General features: G+C 43.3%; 1 protein-coding gene across 1 annotated transcript in view; it reads left to right on the top strand.

The window, feature by feature from the left end:
- Window positions 1-7,915, top strand: part of rapgefl1 (Rap guanine nucleotide exchange factor (GEF)-like 1) — a 66,361-nt gene extending 58,446 nt beyond the window's left edge. Inside the window, exons 12-16 of the mRNA XM_084072892.1 lie at window positions 1-13; window positions 262-349; window positions 4,275-4,339; window positions 4,841-4,895; window positions 7,664-7,915. The exon at window positions 1-13 is cut by the window's left edge and continues 38 nt beyond it. Of these exons, the coding sequence (XP_083929018.1) occupies window positions 1-13; window positions 262-349; window positions 4,275-4,339; window positions 4,841-4,895; window positions 7,664-7,788 (346 nt within the window). The 3' untranslated portion in view covers window positions 7,789-7,915. The remainder of the gene's footprint in view (window positions 14-261; window positions 350-4,274; window positions 4,340-4,840; window positions 4,896-7,663) is intronic.
- The last annotated feature ends 4,756 nt before the right edge of the window (window positions 7,916-12,671 follow it).

The following is a 12,671-nucleotide window of genomic DNA, read 5'->3' as shown; positions in this document are numbered from 1 at the left end:
TGAGGGTCTTGCGGTGAGTAGGAATTTGGTTTATTTCTATCTGTTCAGTCTAAACTGAAAAAAAATCATTACAACAGTGGTTGTTAAAACAAGTTAGTAAAGTGTGTGTGTGTGTGTGTGTGTGTGTGTGTGTGTGTGTGTGTGTGTGTGTGTGTGTGTGTGTGTGTGTGTGTGTGTGTGTGTGTGTGTGTGTGTGTGTGTGTGTGTGTGTGTGTGTGTGTGTGTGCGTGCGTGCGTGCGTGCGTGCGTGTGTGTGAACAGGATCCATCGAGGAACCACAAGTCATACAGAGAGATGATGTCTAGTCTCAGACCTCCGCTCATACCCTTCACTCCTCTGCTGCTCAAAGGTACGCACACACGCGTGTGCACACACACACACACACACACACACACACACACACACACACACACACACACACACGCACACACCAAGGTTATTAGAGTTAACTTAAACTAAACCTTTTAGTAATCTGAAATCAAAATTAGAACTAGCCTTACAAAAACTAACTGAAAAAATAGTCCTTACTTAATAGATAAGTTTCAGTCTTTGTCAATGTGGTCACATTTGTCAACACGACAAGCATGGGCAGGCTTTGTTTATTGAGACTGGAATGTCTACATGACTATAAGCCAAAACAAAACTAAAACGTGAAAACAAAACATTTAACATTTAATACTTCAATGATAAAAATGAAACCAAAACGAAACATTTCTAAGCAATAAAAACGCAACTGAAACAAGCAAACCCTCTCTGGAATCTCGCTGAAAACAATACTGAACAAAAAACAATTAATGAAGTATGCAAAGTACGCCTCAGGTCTTAATGGGTTAATCTATGATGCCGTTCATAATTCAGACTGGTTCATCGTGGGTTTATTGGAACTGGTTCTACCACTGTTTAACTGCAATGCTGCCCTCTCTCTCTCTCTCTCTCTCTGGGTGTGTTTGTAAGTAACTCTCAGTGCGGCAGAGCGCACTCCTTAACATTACATTACATTACAGTCATTTAGCAGACGCTTTTATCAAAAGCGACTTACAATAAGTGCATTCAACATAGGTAGGGAACGAAACTACTAATCACCAGAAGTCTTAAGTGCATTTTCTGCAAAAACAAGCAACCAAGAGTATTCCTAGCGCTAAGGTAAAAGTGCAATATATCAGCTACCTACTTTCTTAAACAGATGAGACAAAATAGCAGAATCAAATGAGCAAGAGCTAAAACAAATAAGTGTATCGACTAAACAAGATCCATTACATTACTACATACATTACTGGGCTGTTAGTGAATAATAAGTGCTTGTGGGATGTCCGTTTGAAACAAACAAATGTGAAATATCAAATAGCCAATGCATATAGGGTTAAAGAGGTTCAACTGTTTTTTGATTGATTTTGATTCCGTTGATTGACATTAGTGTTTGAAAAACCTTAGCTACTATGAAGTTACACATTAAATCCGTAATAATGTGTGTGTGTGTGTGTGTGTGTAGCTATAACATCATCAGCAGCATCATCATCCTGCACAACAACAAGCGCTACATTGTTCATATCATAAATATTGTTAATCTTTTTATTTTTTGCCCCATTTTTATCAGCCAGTATCGACCAACCCACCTGAGTTTCCCCTTTCGTAAATTCATATACTGTAGGAATAGATTAGATTCCTTAGAACTGGGGTCTTCAACAGAGGGGGGGGGGGGGGGGGGGGGTCGTCTGAGTTAAATAGGGGGGGCCGCCAAATCTTTGTGTGATCTTTTTAGTTTTAACCACTTCAACCCTATAGCGTCCCTATTCTGAGAGGAACATTACCCGAAAATAGCCGATCTACAAGCTCACAACGTCTCGCAGCGCGAGGCGTTGTGAGCTTATAGATCAGCTGTTTTCAGCAAAGAGGTTTGGTGTAGCAGGAAAAAGGAGCAAACTAAGTACAGAGCCAAAGGTCAAGTTTACTTAATGTTGAGGGTTTAAGTGGTTAAATGTCGGGGAAAAAAAGAAATCCCTGAAATCGAGGAGAAAGTTTAATCTGCAACACAATTGTATACATTATAGTTGGGGTCCCTGCTTCATCTCTCTCTCTCTCTCTCTGCTAAGGGGTCCTTGGCCTGAAAAAAGTTGAAGACCCCTGCCTTAGAAACGTACAGTAGCCCTCTCATAGTGGTCATGTTTGAGTAGAGCATCAGATTGCATTGCGAACGCATGTTATGTCTCTTTCTCTCCCTGTTCTCCCTCCCTCTCTCTGTCGCTCTGCCCTCCAGCTGTGGCCCAGATGTTGACACACACACACACACACACACACACACACACACACACACACACAGCTGCATGTTAGCGTGGTAGACACATTAGCTACTGCTCCGCCTGCTAATTTACATCCCCTGCTAATCAGATCCATGTTAACACACACACACACACACACACACACACACACACACACACACACACACACAGGTATAGCCACTTCAAAGACACCAGTATCTCGTTAATCTCCTTCTCGCTTTCATATTTCCTTTCTTTTCTTCCTGTCTTCCGCTGCACCCATTCAACTCAGCAGGGGTCTGCTTAGGTGTTCAAAACACACAGACAGAAAGACAGAGACAGACAGAGACAGACACAGACAGACACACACAGTCTTAGAGAGACGGTGTAGGAGAGACAGACAGTAGGAGGTGAAAGAGAGACAGCGTAGGAGAGACAGACAGTAGGAGGTGAAAGAGAGACAGCGTAGGAGAGACAGACAGTAGGAGAGGTGTAAGGTAGGATCATTTTTAAATTAAGTGCATCAGTGCCAAGCTTATTTATGGAATTTTGGCTCTGAGTGCCACAGCCAAAATTCATTGTAAAAGAAAAGTGCTTAGGAGCCGAGATACAGCCTTTTTCAGTAAGAAGTTAAACAAAGAGTGAATGGAGCAGCACATCTTCAAACCATCATATCTTGGGTTCTGAACATGTTTTTCAAAAAAAAAAAGGAAAAAAAAAATGAATTTTTTTTCTTCTTTTTTTCTGACGTCATGTGGCGCTCAGGGCGTCAGGCCACGTGACGTCTTAGACGTCATGTGGCACTGAATGAGTTAAAAATTAGATTTACAAGGTTATGTACAAACAAAAATTATTGCATTAGAATAAAACAGAATAACAGGGGGGTGGGGGAATTGCCTCTGTGGGTTTAGCCTAGAATTTGGGACAGTTAAAAGGCCTAGGTCGGAAGACCTTGGCAGTCTCACAGTGTCCTGGTAGCATAATAATTCAGATAAGTAATTTGGGGCCAGCTCATGTAGTGCTTTATATGTGATTAAAATAACTTTAAAATATAATATTAGTTAACAGTAGTAGTGGAGGACAGACAGCTTAGAGTGAGACGGTGTAGGACAGACAGGCAGTAGGACAGCTGAGAGGGAGACAGTGTAGGACAGTGGTTCTCAAACTTTTTCATGCCAAGGACCCCCAAAATGATATATATTTGGACCCCCATCTCAAATATTTTGTTTCAGGGACCCCCCCAGAAGCAAAGATTTGAGCAACAAATGTTCGCTTAAAAATATATATATTCAAAGGTTTGCACACATTTTCACAATTTTTCAAAAATAGCCAAAGTATAAAAGGTTAAAATTATTGTGATGCTATATTAACACATTTTGCTGGGGACCCCCTGGTACCCCCTCAAGTACCCCTGGGGGTCCCCGGACCCCACTTTGAGAACCAATGGTGTAGGAGAGACAGACTCAGGACAGAAGGCTGATCATGGGATCTGATCCTAGACCTTCTACTTACAGAACTCAAACTCTTGATCCATACAGCAAGGAAATATGTTGTTTTCAAAAAATATGGAAGGAAAAAACAATGTTCCCCTGCCGTCAGACACACTAGCTGTTGTGGAGATCGAACCTGTGGTTTTTCCATTACAAGAACACAGGGGAAGCATGGTCCGGGGATCGATGCCTGCCTTGCTCAAGGACTAATGGTTGAAAATTGAAGAATTCTAAACCTCCGCCCGCACAATCCTATTTGTGACCACATGTATGAACATGTTGTGTAACCGCAACTTAACCTTCTTCATACCTCTCTCTCTCTCTCTCTCTCTCTCTCTCTCTCTCTCTCTCTCTCTCTCTCTCTCTCTCTCTCTCTCTCTCTCTCTCTCTCTCTCTCTCTCTCTCTCTCTCTCTCTCTCTCTCTCTCTCTCTCTCTCTCTCTCTCTCTCTCTCTCTCTCTCTCTCTCTCTCTCTCTCTCTCTCTCTCTCTCTCTCTCTCTCTCTCTCTCTCTCTCTCTCTCTCTCTCAGATTTGACGTTCCTTCATGAGAGCTGTAAGACGTTTCATGGAGAGCTGGTCAACTTTGAGAAGATGGTGAGATTATGATCGTGGTCAGGCAGTTTGGATTTGTTTTTTTGTTTTTTTAGGAGTCTCTGCATCTACAAACCCCTCTCAGAAATGTATAATTTTATTCTAATCTAATAGCATTCATTCTCTTTTTAAAAATCTACCGTAAGTGATACAATACAACAATCAAAAACACAAATCAACATTATAGCTTTAGAATTTGCCTCTGTATTTTTAAATGAGTGCACACAAAGTACTGATATAGTCGATCATATATTGCAAGAATAATGAGTGGTTGTCAAAATCCCAAGGCACAACTGGACTTGTGTCACATTTTTATGTGAGATATAAATGGGTTCTTAGCTGCCCTTGCGTTGCTTGATGTAAAACACCTCTGCAGTTCAAACTGAAACAGGTTTAAATGTAACATAACATAATGATGGGGATAAGAAGGGGATGCAGACTAGAGAGACAGGCATGGTTACCATGGTTACCACACACTCTGTCCTTCTTCCGTTTCCGTTGCAGCATAAAGTGGCGGAGATGGTGAGAACCATCAGACGATACCGGAGCACTCAACTAGGTACTGTACCACACACACACACACACACACACACACACACACACACACACACACACACACACACACACTTACGTACGTATGTACAATACATAAATACATATTGCTCTTCAAACACAAACCTCCTCAACACCCACAAGGCCAACCTACGTACCATGAGCGACCGGGCTTTCTGCTCGGCCGCCCCCGGACTGTGGAACGCCCCCCTCCCCTCCCTGTCCACCTGAGAGCACCACAGTCGGTTGACTCCTTTAAGAGAGGACTAAAGCCATACCTTTTTAGCAAAGCATTTTCTTATAACTACACTGGTTTTACCTCTAGGCTTTATATGACCCCATGTTTTAACCGTTTTGTTTCAGTTTCTTTGTTGAAACTGTTTTTTTTAATGGTGTGATGTTTCTGTTTTTACACACACACACACACACACACACACACACACACACACACACACACACACACACACACACACACACACACACACACACACAAACACACCTGTGTGGGTGTGTAAATAAGTGGTGAAGGAGCCCCGCCCTGTCAATACTTAATGTCAGGACGGTACAAGCCTCAGGGCTCACCACACACACACACACGCACGCTCATGTGCAAACACACACATCTCACGCAATCTAGCATACTGATTATATATCATATTATAACTACATGCCTGTGCAAACAACACACACATTCATGCTTGCAGATGCTCGTATGCTCTCTTTCTTTCTTTCTTTCTCACACACAAACAAACACACATGCAAAAGCACATGCTAGTTAGCATGCTAATGACATAATATCTTATTTAATTCAACCACATGCCTTTGCAGGTCCTACATGCTAGCACGGTAAACTCTCCCCAAGCTACTGTAGACTCTGACAACTTATTATCCAATCAGTGACCCTGTTGCAATCACTAGGACGCTATAGTCTCACCAGCCAGACTGTTACCTCGTACAATTTTCAAATGCTTCTGTCATACAGTCTGGAGCAATGGAAGCTTTGAAAAATGATCAGTGGATAAAGCGGATGTGAAGCCTCCTCCCCGCTTCCGTTTCGTCTTTACAGTCGCGCAAAGTTGTCCTAATATAAATAAAAATCATCTAAGCATATATATAGCTTGAAACTGCTTGGCAGAAATGGGAATTCTAAAATAAAATGTAAAGCTATTTTAAAATATATTTTCATGAACGGAAATGACGAACAGATGACAGCTTCTGTTCTCGGCTGTAGGGAGGTGTAGTTCCAGACTCTATATAGCATTCAGGAGGTGTAGTTCCAGACTCTATATAGCATTCAGGAGGTGTAGTTCCAGACTCTATATAGCATTCAGGAGGTGTAGTTCCAGACTCTATATAGCATTCAGGAGGTGTAGTTCCAGACTCTATATAGCATTCAGGAGGTGTAGTTCCAGACTCTATATAGCATTCAGGAGGTGTAGTTCCAGACTCTATATAGCATTCAGGAGGTGTAGTTCCAGACTCTATATAACATTCAGGAGGTGTAGTTCCAGACTCTATGTAACATTCAGGAGGTGTAGTTCCAGACTCTATGTAACATTCAGGAGGTGTAGTTCCAGACTCTATGTAACATTCAGGAGGTGTAGTTCCAGACTCTATATAGCATTCAGGAGGTGTAGTTCCAGACTCTATATAGCATTCAGAGATTGTGGAAAAGTTGTCTGGCTACACAAGACTACAAGGACACTGGATGCTAACATAACAATAACGTTTTAATAAACATTTCATTTAGTTTATTCTTGAGGGCAACCTTCACATGCACACATAGTGCACTTCCCCCACACTACATTATTATGATTTAGTTCACATTTTAATATTCCAGCTGCGTTTGTGAAGCGCTGTAACTTTTGATTCACCTCCACATGGCCCCAGTGACACGGCTAATTTAGTCATGTCTACAGCTTTAAATAGTGCTTGGCAGGGAAGTTGCACTGTTGTGTGGCTCTGCAGAGGCGCACGCGCGCGCACACACACGCACACACACACGCACACACGCACACAGAGACACTCAAAGGTGTAAAATGTCTCCGCCCGGTGGACAGATGCTGACACTGTGTTGATTTTTATGTGTTGAAATGGAACCCTGCTGATGGATTACAGTTTAGAACGATTGACTAACAGTGTCCTCTCTTTTCCATCCATTTACTCATCCTTTCTTTTTTCAAATCCTCTCTTAATCCCTGCTGTATCTCTCTCTCTCCGTCTCTGTTTTGTTCTCTCTATCTCTTTTCTGTTTCTTTCTCTATCTCTCTTTCTGTTTCTCTATCTCTCTTTCTGTCATTCCTTTTCTCTTTCTTTCTGTTTCACCTTTCCCTTTCTCAATCACTTACTCTTTCTCTCTCTATCCTTCTTGTTTTTTCTCTTTCTCTCAATCGTTCTTTCTCTCTCTTTCTCTCTCTGTTTCGTTGTCTCTATCTCTCGATTTCTGTCATTCTTTTTCTCTTTCTTTGTCTTTCCCACCTTTTCCTTTCTCAATCACTTGCTCTCTCTCTCTCTCTCTCTCTCTCTCTCTCTCTCTCTCTCTCTCTCTCTCTCTCGTCTCTCCATTTTCTCTATGCCGCTATATATTTTCCTCCCACTCTTTTTTTTTCACTCTCACCGTCTCTTTTCTCTCTCTCTCTCTCTCTCTCACTCCCACACCTTCTCAATGACCTCTTTCTCTGTGGCTCCCTGTCTCCTCCCCTCTCTCTCTCTCTCTCTCTCTCTCTCTCTCTCTCTCTCTCTCTCTCTCTCTCCCTCCATCTTTCCCCCTGGTAGCCATAGAAACGGAGCCCTCCCCCTCCCACCTGCAGACCAAGGCCTACGTTCGTCAGCTGCAGGTGATCGACAACCAGAACCTGCTGTTCGACATGTCCTGCAAACTGGAGCCCAAAGATATGTAGAGAGAGAGAGAGAGAGAGAGAGAGAGAGAGAGAGAGGGAGAGATGGAGAAAACACGGCGAGGAACTCCGCTCTGCACTGGCACACTGGAGTTTAACCACTTCAACACCAGCATCATCCGTATCGCGGGGGGGGAAGCTTTAGGGTGAAAACAGCCGATCGACAAAGCTCACAATGCGACGCAGCGCGTCGCATTGTGAGCTTTGTCGATCGGCTGTTTTCACCCTAAAGCTTTCCCCCCGCTATAACATAAAACAGAAGACTACACTAGTATCGAGCCCTTGAGGGACTCCGTCCAACTATAGGGGGGTTTCTACGTGGTTCTAAAGGCCGATGACATGCTCGTTACCACGTCCACAAACTCCTCTTCGGAAAAGGAACGCGATACGTAACTACAAATCGACGTTGTTCCCATACTTCTGACGAGCGGTTCCTCGGAAACCGCTTTTCTCCTCGGAACTCGTGCACCTCCCGGATGTCCTCCCGAACCGTCTGAACTACTAACAGTCCAGACAGAAAGCCCTTTCTGTCCGAACGGGATTTTCCGACGTCTTGAGGGGAGGATGCATATTGGCCACACCTCTCTTTCCTGCTCTTCTTCCCGCTTCCCTTCAAATCCCTCGTTCTCATTGGTCGCTCGTTTTTTTTTTGTTTGTTTTTTTGCGTTTCCTCTCCCCTTCCTGCTCCAGCAGCTGTCCAGTCTAAACACTGCCTGTCTGTCTGCCTGTCTGCCTGCCTGTCTGTCTGTCTGTCTGCCTGTCTGTCTGTCTGTCTGTCTGTCTGTCTGTCTGTCTGTCTGTCTGTCTGTCTGTCTGTCTGCCTGCCTGCCTGCCTGTCTGTCTGTCTGTCTGTCTGTCTGTCTGTCTGTCTGTCTGTCTGTCTGTCTGCCTGTCTGTCTGTCTGTCTGTCTGTCTGTCTGTCTGTCTGTCTGTCTGCCTGCCTGCCTGTCTGTCTGTCTGTCTGTCTGTCTGTCTGTCTGTCTGTAAATCAAACCACTAATAAGACAGAGCAGCGTGTTGGACCAGGTTGTGTGTTTGGGGACCGGCAACCTTTTTTTGGACCAGTAGGGGGCACCAAACTTCCACCCATCAACATGCTGGGATCCTTCAACAGAACATTATCTTTTTACATTCTATATCAAATAAAGAACATAACCAACATTGGAGAGGCCTGAGTACAGTGTGGACCGTACCACTGAGGTTAAGAGGACAGCCCTGGCTACAACCGTGGTGTAGTTTTATCCCGAGGACTAAAACCACCCTTCAGCACTCATCTGCAGAGACCCCCTAACGCAGTGGTTCCCAAATGGTGGGTCGGGACCCATTTTTGGGGTTGCAGACCTGTTTTTATGGATCACAAACAACCATCCCTTTTTTTCCTTTTTAAAATGATTCCTTCAAAAGATTTTCAAGAAAAAGAAAGTGACAATTTTCAAAAAAAGAATATCCATACATTAAAAAAACTTCACAAGCAGTGAAAATCTACAGTCTCTGCAAGCTAGAAGGTTTGGGAACCACTGCCCCCTAGCGGACGCCCTGAGCGCATGTGTGCGAATCACAGCCATTCAATCCTTCCTCTGATGGGTTGTTGACCAATCAGACCTGAGACAATCTGACCAATGACGACCGTCTTTATCTGACCTTTGACCCCTCGGAGAACCCCTCCGGCCTTTTCCCACAACTGCCTGCGTTTAGCAGATAATTAAGACAGACTCAGAGTTACAAACGAGAGACCAGCTAAATGCTAACCGCGTCAAGCCCACTGCCTACCTATCCCGAAAGAGACCTGGACATGGGGGACATTACTGTAATAATGCTCAGATGATGGTTTACAGCAGTGGTTCTCAAAGTGGGGTCCGGGGCGGATCAGGGGGTCCTCCAGGGGGGTCCCCAGCTAAATTATTGATAGCTAAGAGAACAAATGGACACTTACAGGTCTCTAAACTCTCGAGAGTGTACAAATGGAACCAAAGTGCACTCTCAAGTGAGTGTGTTGGGGGGTCCGTGGCCTAAAGCCTACCAACCTGGAGTGAGAACCGCTGGTTTACAGTGTCACATCTGTTCCCTTTTAGGATCTTACTGTACGGAGGTTGTTCTTCTGGATTAATGGGGGGTTACACATCACAGAAAGCTGACATAATACTATATGAATCAACAAATATAAATATAATTGCGTATATTTTTCTAACTGATCTCACACAGTTAAAGGAACGGCACTAACATCCATGGATGGATGGACGGACGGACGTGTGTGTGTGTGTGTGTGTGTGTGTGTGTGTGTGTGTGTGTGTGTGTGTGTGTGTGTGTGTGTGTGTGTGTGTGTGTGTGTGTGTGTGTGTGTGTGTGTGTGTGTGTGTGTGTGTGTGTCACGAGTTTACATCAGAGATGGACAAAAGAATCCACATGAACCTTCAGTTTACATGACTATTGACTACTGAACCAGACAGCAGTGGACCCTTCAAACCCACTGGGCGATATACTCTGCTGTTCCACCATGCTGGACAATATGGTGTGTTAGCGTACGTGGGACAAAAAAAATGGATAACGGTGGACGATGTATACTGTTCCCAACGATGGGGGTACAAAATGGCGACCGCCCCCCCCCCCCCCCCCCCCCCACAGAGAAACTTAACAGCAGGCTGGACGGTGAGCTGACAAGTATACAGAGACGCAGTCCTTGTACCTTGACGTTCACAGGTTCAATCCCCTGCTACTGCCAAAATGTCTGTCCCCAGTTGGACCTGTTCTACCCCACCCCACCCGGCCCCTGTTCTGGGGAAATGTGCACGTGTAAATACGACATTATTATGACTCAGAGAGGACATGCGGAAAACTCAACTCACTTATTACATTGTGTGTAATATGGTGACTGAGGGTTAAAAAGTTTAGTCAAACTTCCTAAATCCCCCGTGGCCAGAGTTTACATGGGCGTTGGCCTCAGACAATAATATAACACAGCTATGAACGTACACGTTAAAAAAAAAACATTATGTTTTACATTTTTGAAATGCACAAAATAAAAAAGGCCCAAAATAAAATTATATATTTTGGACACTCCTGTATAGTGGAGTAAAATTTGAGCGGCCAAAAATGTATTCAATTACATTTAGGTAACATGATGTTTCCAGGATCCAAAATATGTTTTAAATTTTGTTTATTATTGTCGATTTGGAATCATGTAAAATGGATGTTTTTGTTTAGTATTTTTTTGTTGTAGAAAGTGCACACCAGAGAGACTTACGTGCATGATGAGACTTGCAGCACATTATTGCTGGACAAAGGATGTCAATGTGTCTCTTTAATCTGTAGTTTCTGGCTTTCTACAGCGAAGCCATACTTGAGCACCGAGCACTACTGCTATTCTATGACATCACAGCACTGCAGACTGGGGGATTGGTGAGCTTGTGGATCTGCTTATTTTTTTGCAAAGAGATTTGGTGAAGAGTGGAAAAAAAGAGCGTACCAAGTGTGCTCTTTTACAGGTCCGTTTTACTAAGTACAGAGAGCTCAAGTGTCACCGGAGAGGCAGCTCGGGCTCGGCAAAAGCGAACTGATCCCACTGTAGGAAAATTTCACCATAAGGACAATTTCCCGATAAATTTAAATCTCTGCGATATGACAATTGTGATTGTGATTATTGTTTTTTAATCACGATAAACAATAACGATTATCGCCTCATCCCTACTGCAGACAGTACAGTGTGTATACAGAAGTATCAGTGTCATTCTCTGGAGAAACACTAACATTACTATTTATTATTATTATTGTTTGCAGTTGACATTGGCATGTCTGTGAACGCTAAAAGACGCAGCCCGAACTTCATTAACCACTTAAACTCGATTTACATTTTTTTCACTACTTTTGAACATTTATGGAAATGTTTGACTTTTTTTTTTAATATATAGAATTTTCACCTACTGTATAATATTGACATGCCCAATGTCCTGTGGTTAAGAGAGACGTTCTATTTGGCCCGTCATTTATAAGCTAACAGATTTGATAATCAGATGAAAGCCAATGAGGCACGTTCGTTCATAGTAGTACTATGAACACATTATTCAAAAGTCTTCGTCTTCCTGGCGACGATAGAATCAAAGGAAATAATCGCTGGAAATGCGAGTCTTAATGTCTCGTTCAATCAGCTTTCGGTGGCGTCTGATTGGGTGACCACCTGTCATCATGGAGCCTATCCCTGCCATTGGTCAAACAAATGGATGATTGACCTATACGTGCGGGTCACTAGCAAACAGACCTTTTGAGAATCTGCCATTACGAGGAGGACAGAAACCTCTTGTACAGGATCACAGTTGGCCAGCATAGTAAGACTTTTAGAGCATGAGAATGGTTGGCCAACGTATTTGCATCAACAAAGCACTTTTGCCTAACCTCAGGGCTCGCTACATGAGGATTGGAAACAGAGAGAGAGAGAGAGAGAGAGAGAGAGAGAGAGAGGTGATTTGCTTACTATACTGCTGTTCTATAATGTCGCTGTTGCCTGTTGGGCAGAAACCTCTTTATTTCCATATTCTACCTTTTTGTGTTTTTACGTAAATCAATGCCCCTACTTGATCATACAGCGTCACACAAAAGCATAAAAAATAGCAGATCCACAAGCTCGAAACGCGGCGCAAAGCGACGCGTTTCGAGCTTGTAGATCTGCTTTTTTTTTTGCTATTTCTGAATTTGAATCCTGAAAAGTAACAGTTTTGGACATACAGAATGAGGTTTCTGCCCGACAGAGACGATAAGATTTTCAACTTCTGTTTGGGTTGATTGGTACTGTATACGCATACAGTTAATCATGGTTTTAGTCGTTATTGTATTAAGATTCCCGAGGACTAAAAGTCTTGAGTTAATCTCATGTTCTGCCACCAGATCTGAGTCCA

The sequence above is a fragment of the Gymnoscopelus microlampas genome (genome assembly GCF_963454915.1).
Source record: "Gymnoscopelus microlampas genome assembly, chromosome: 11".
Lineage (NCBI taxonomy): Eukaryota > Metazoa > Chordata > Actinopteri > Myctophiformes > Myctophidae > Gymnoscopelus > Gymnoscopelus microlampas.
Note: the sequence above shows the minus strand (reverse complement) of the source record. Positions and strands in the feature narration are given on the sequence as shown.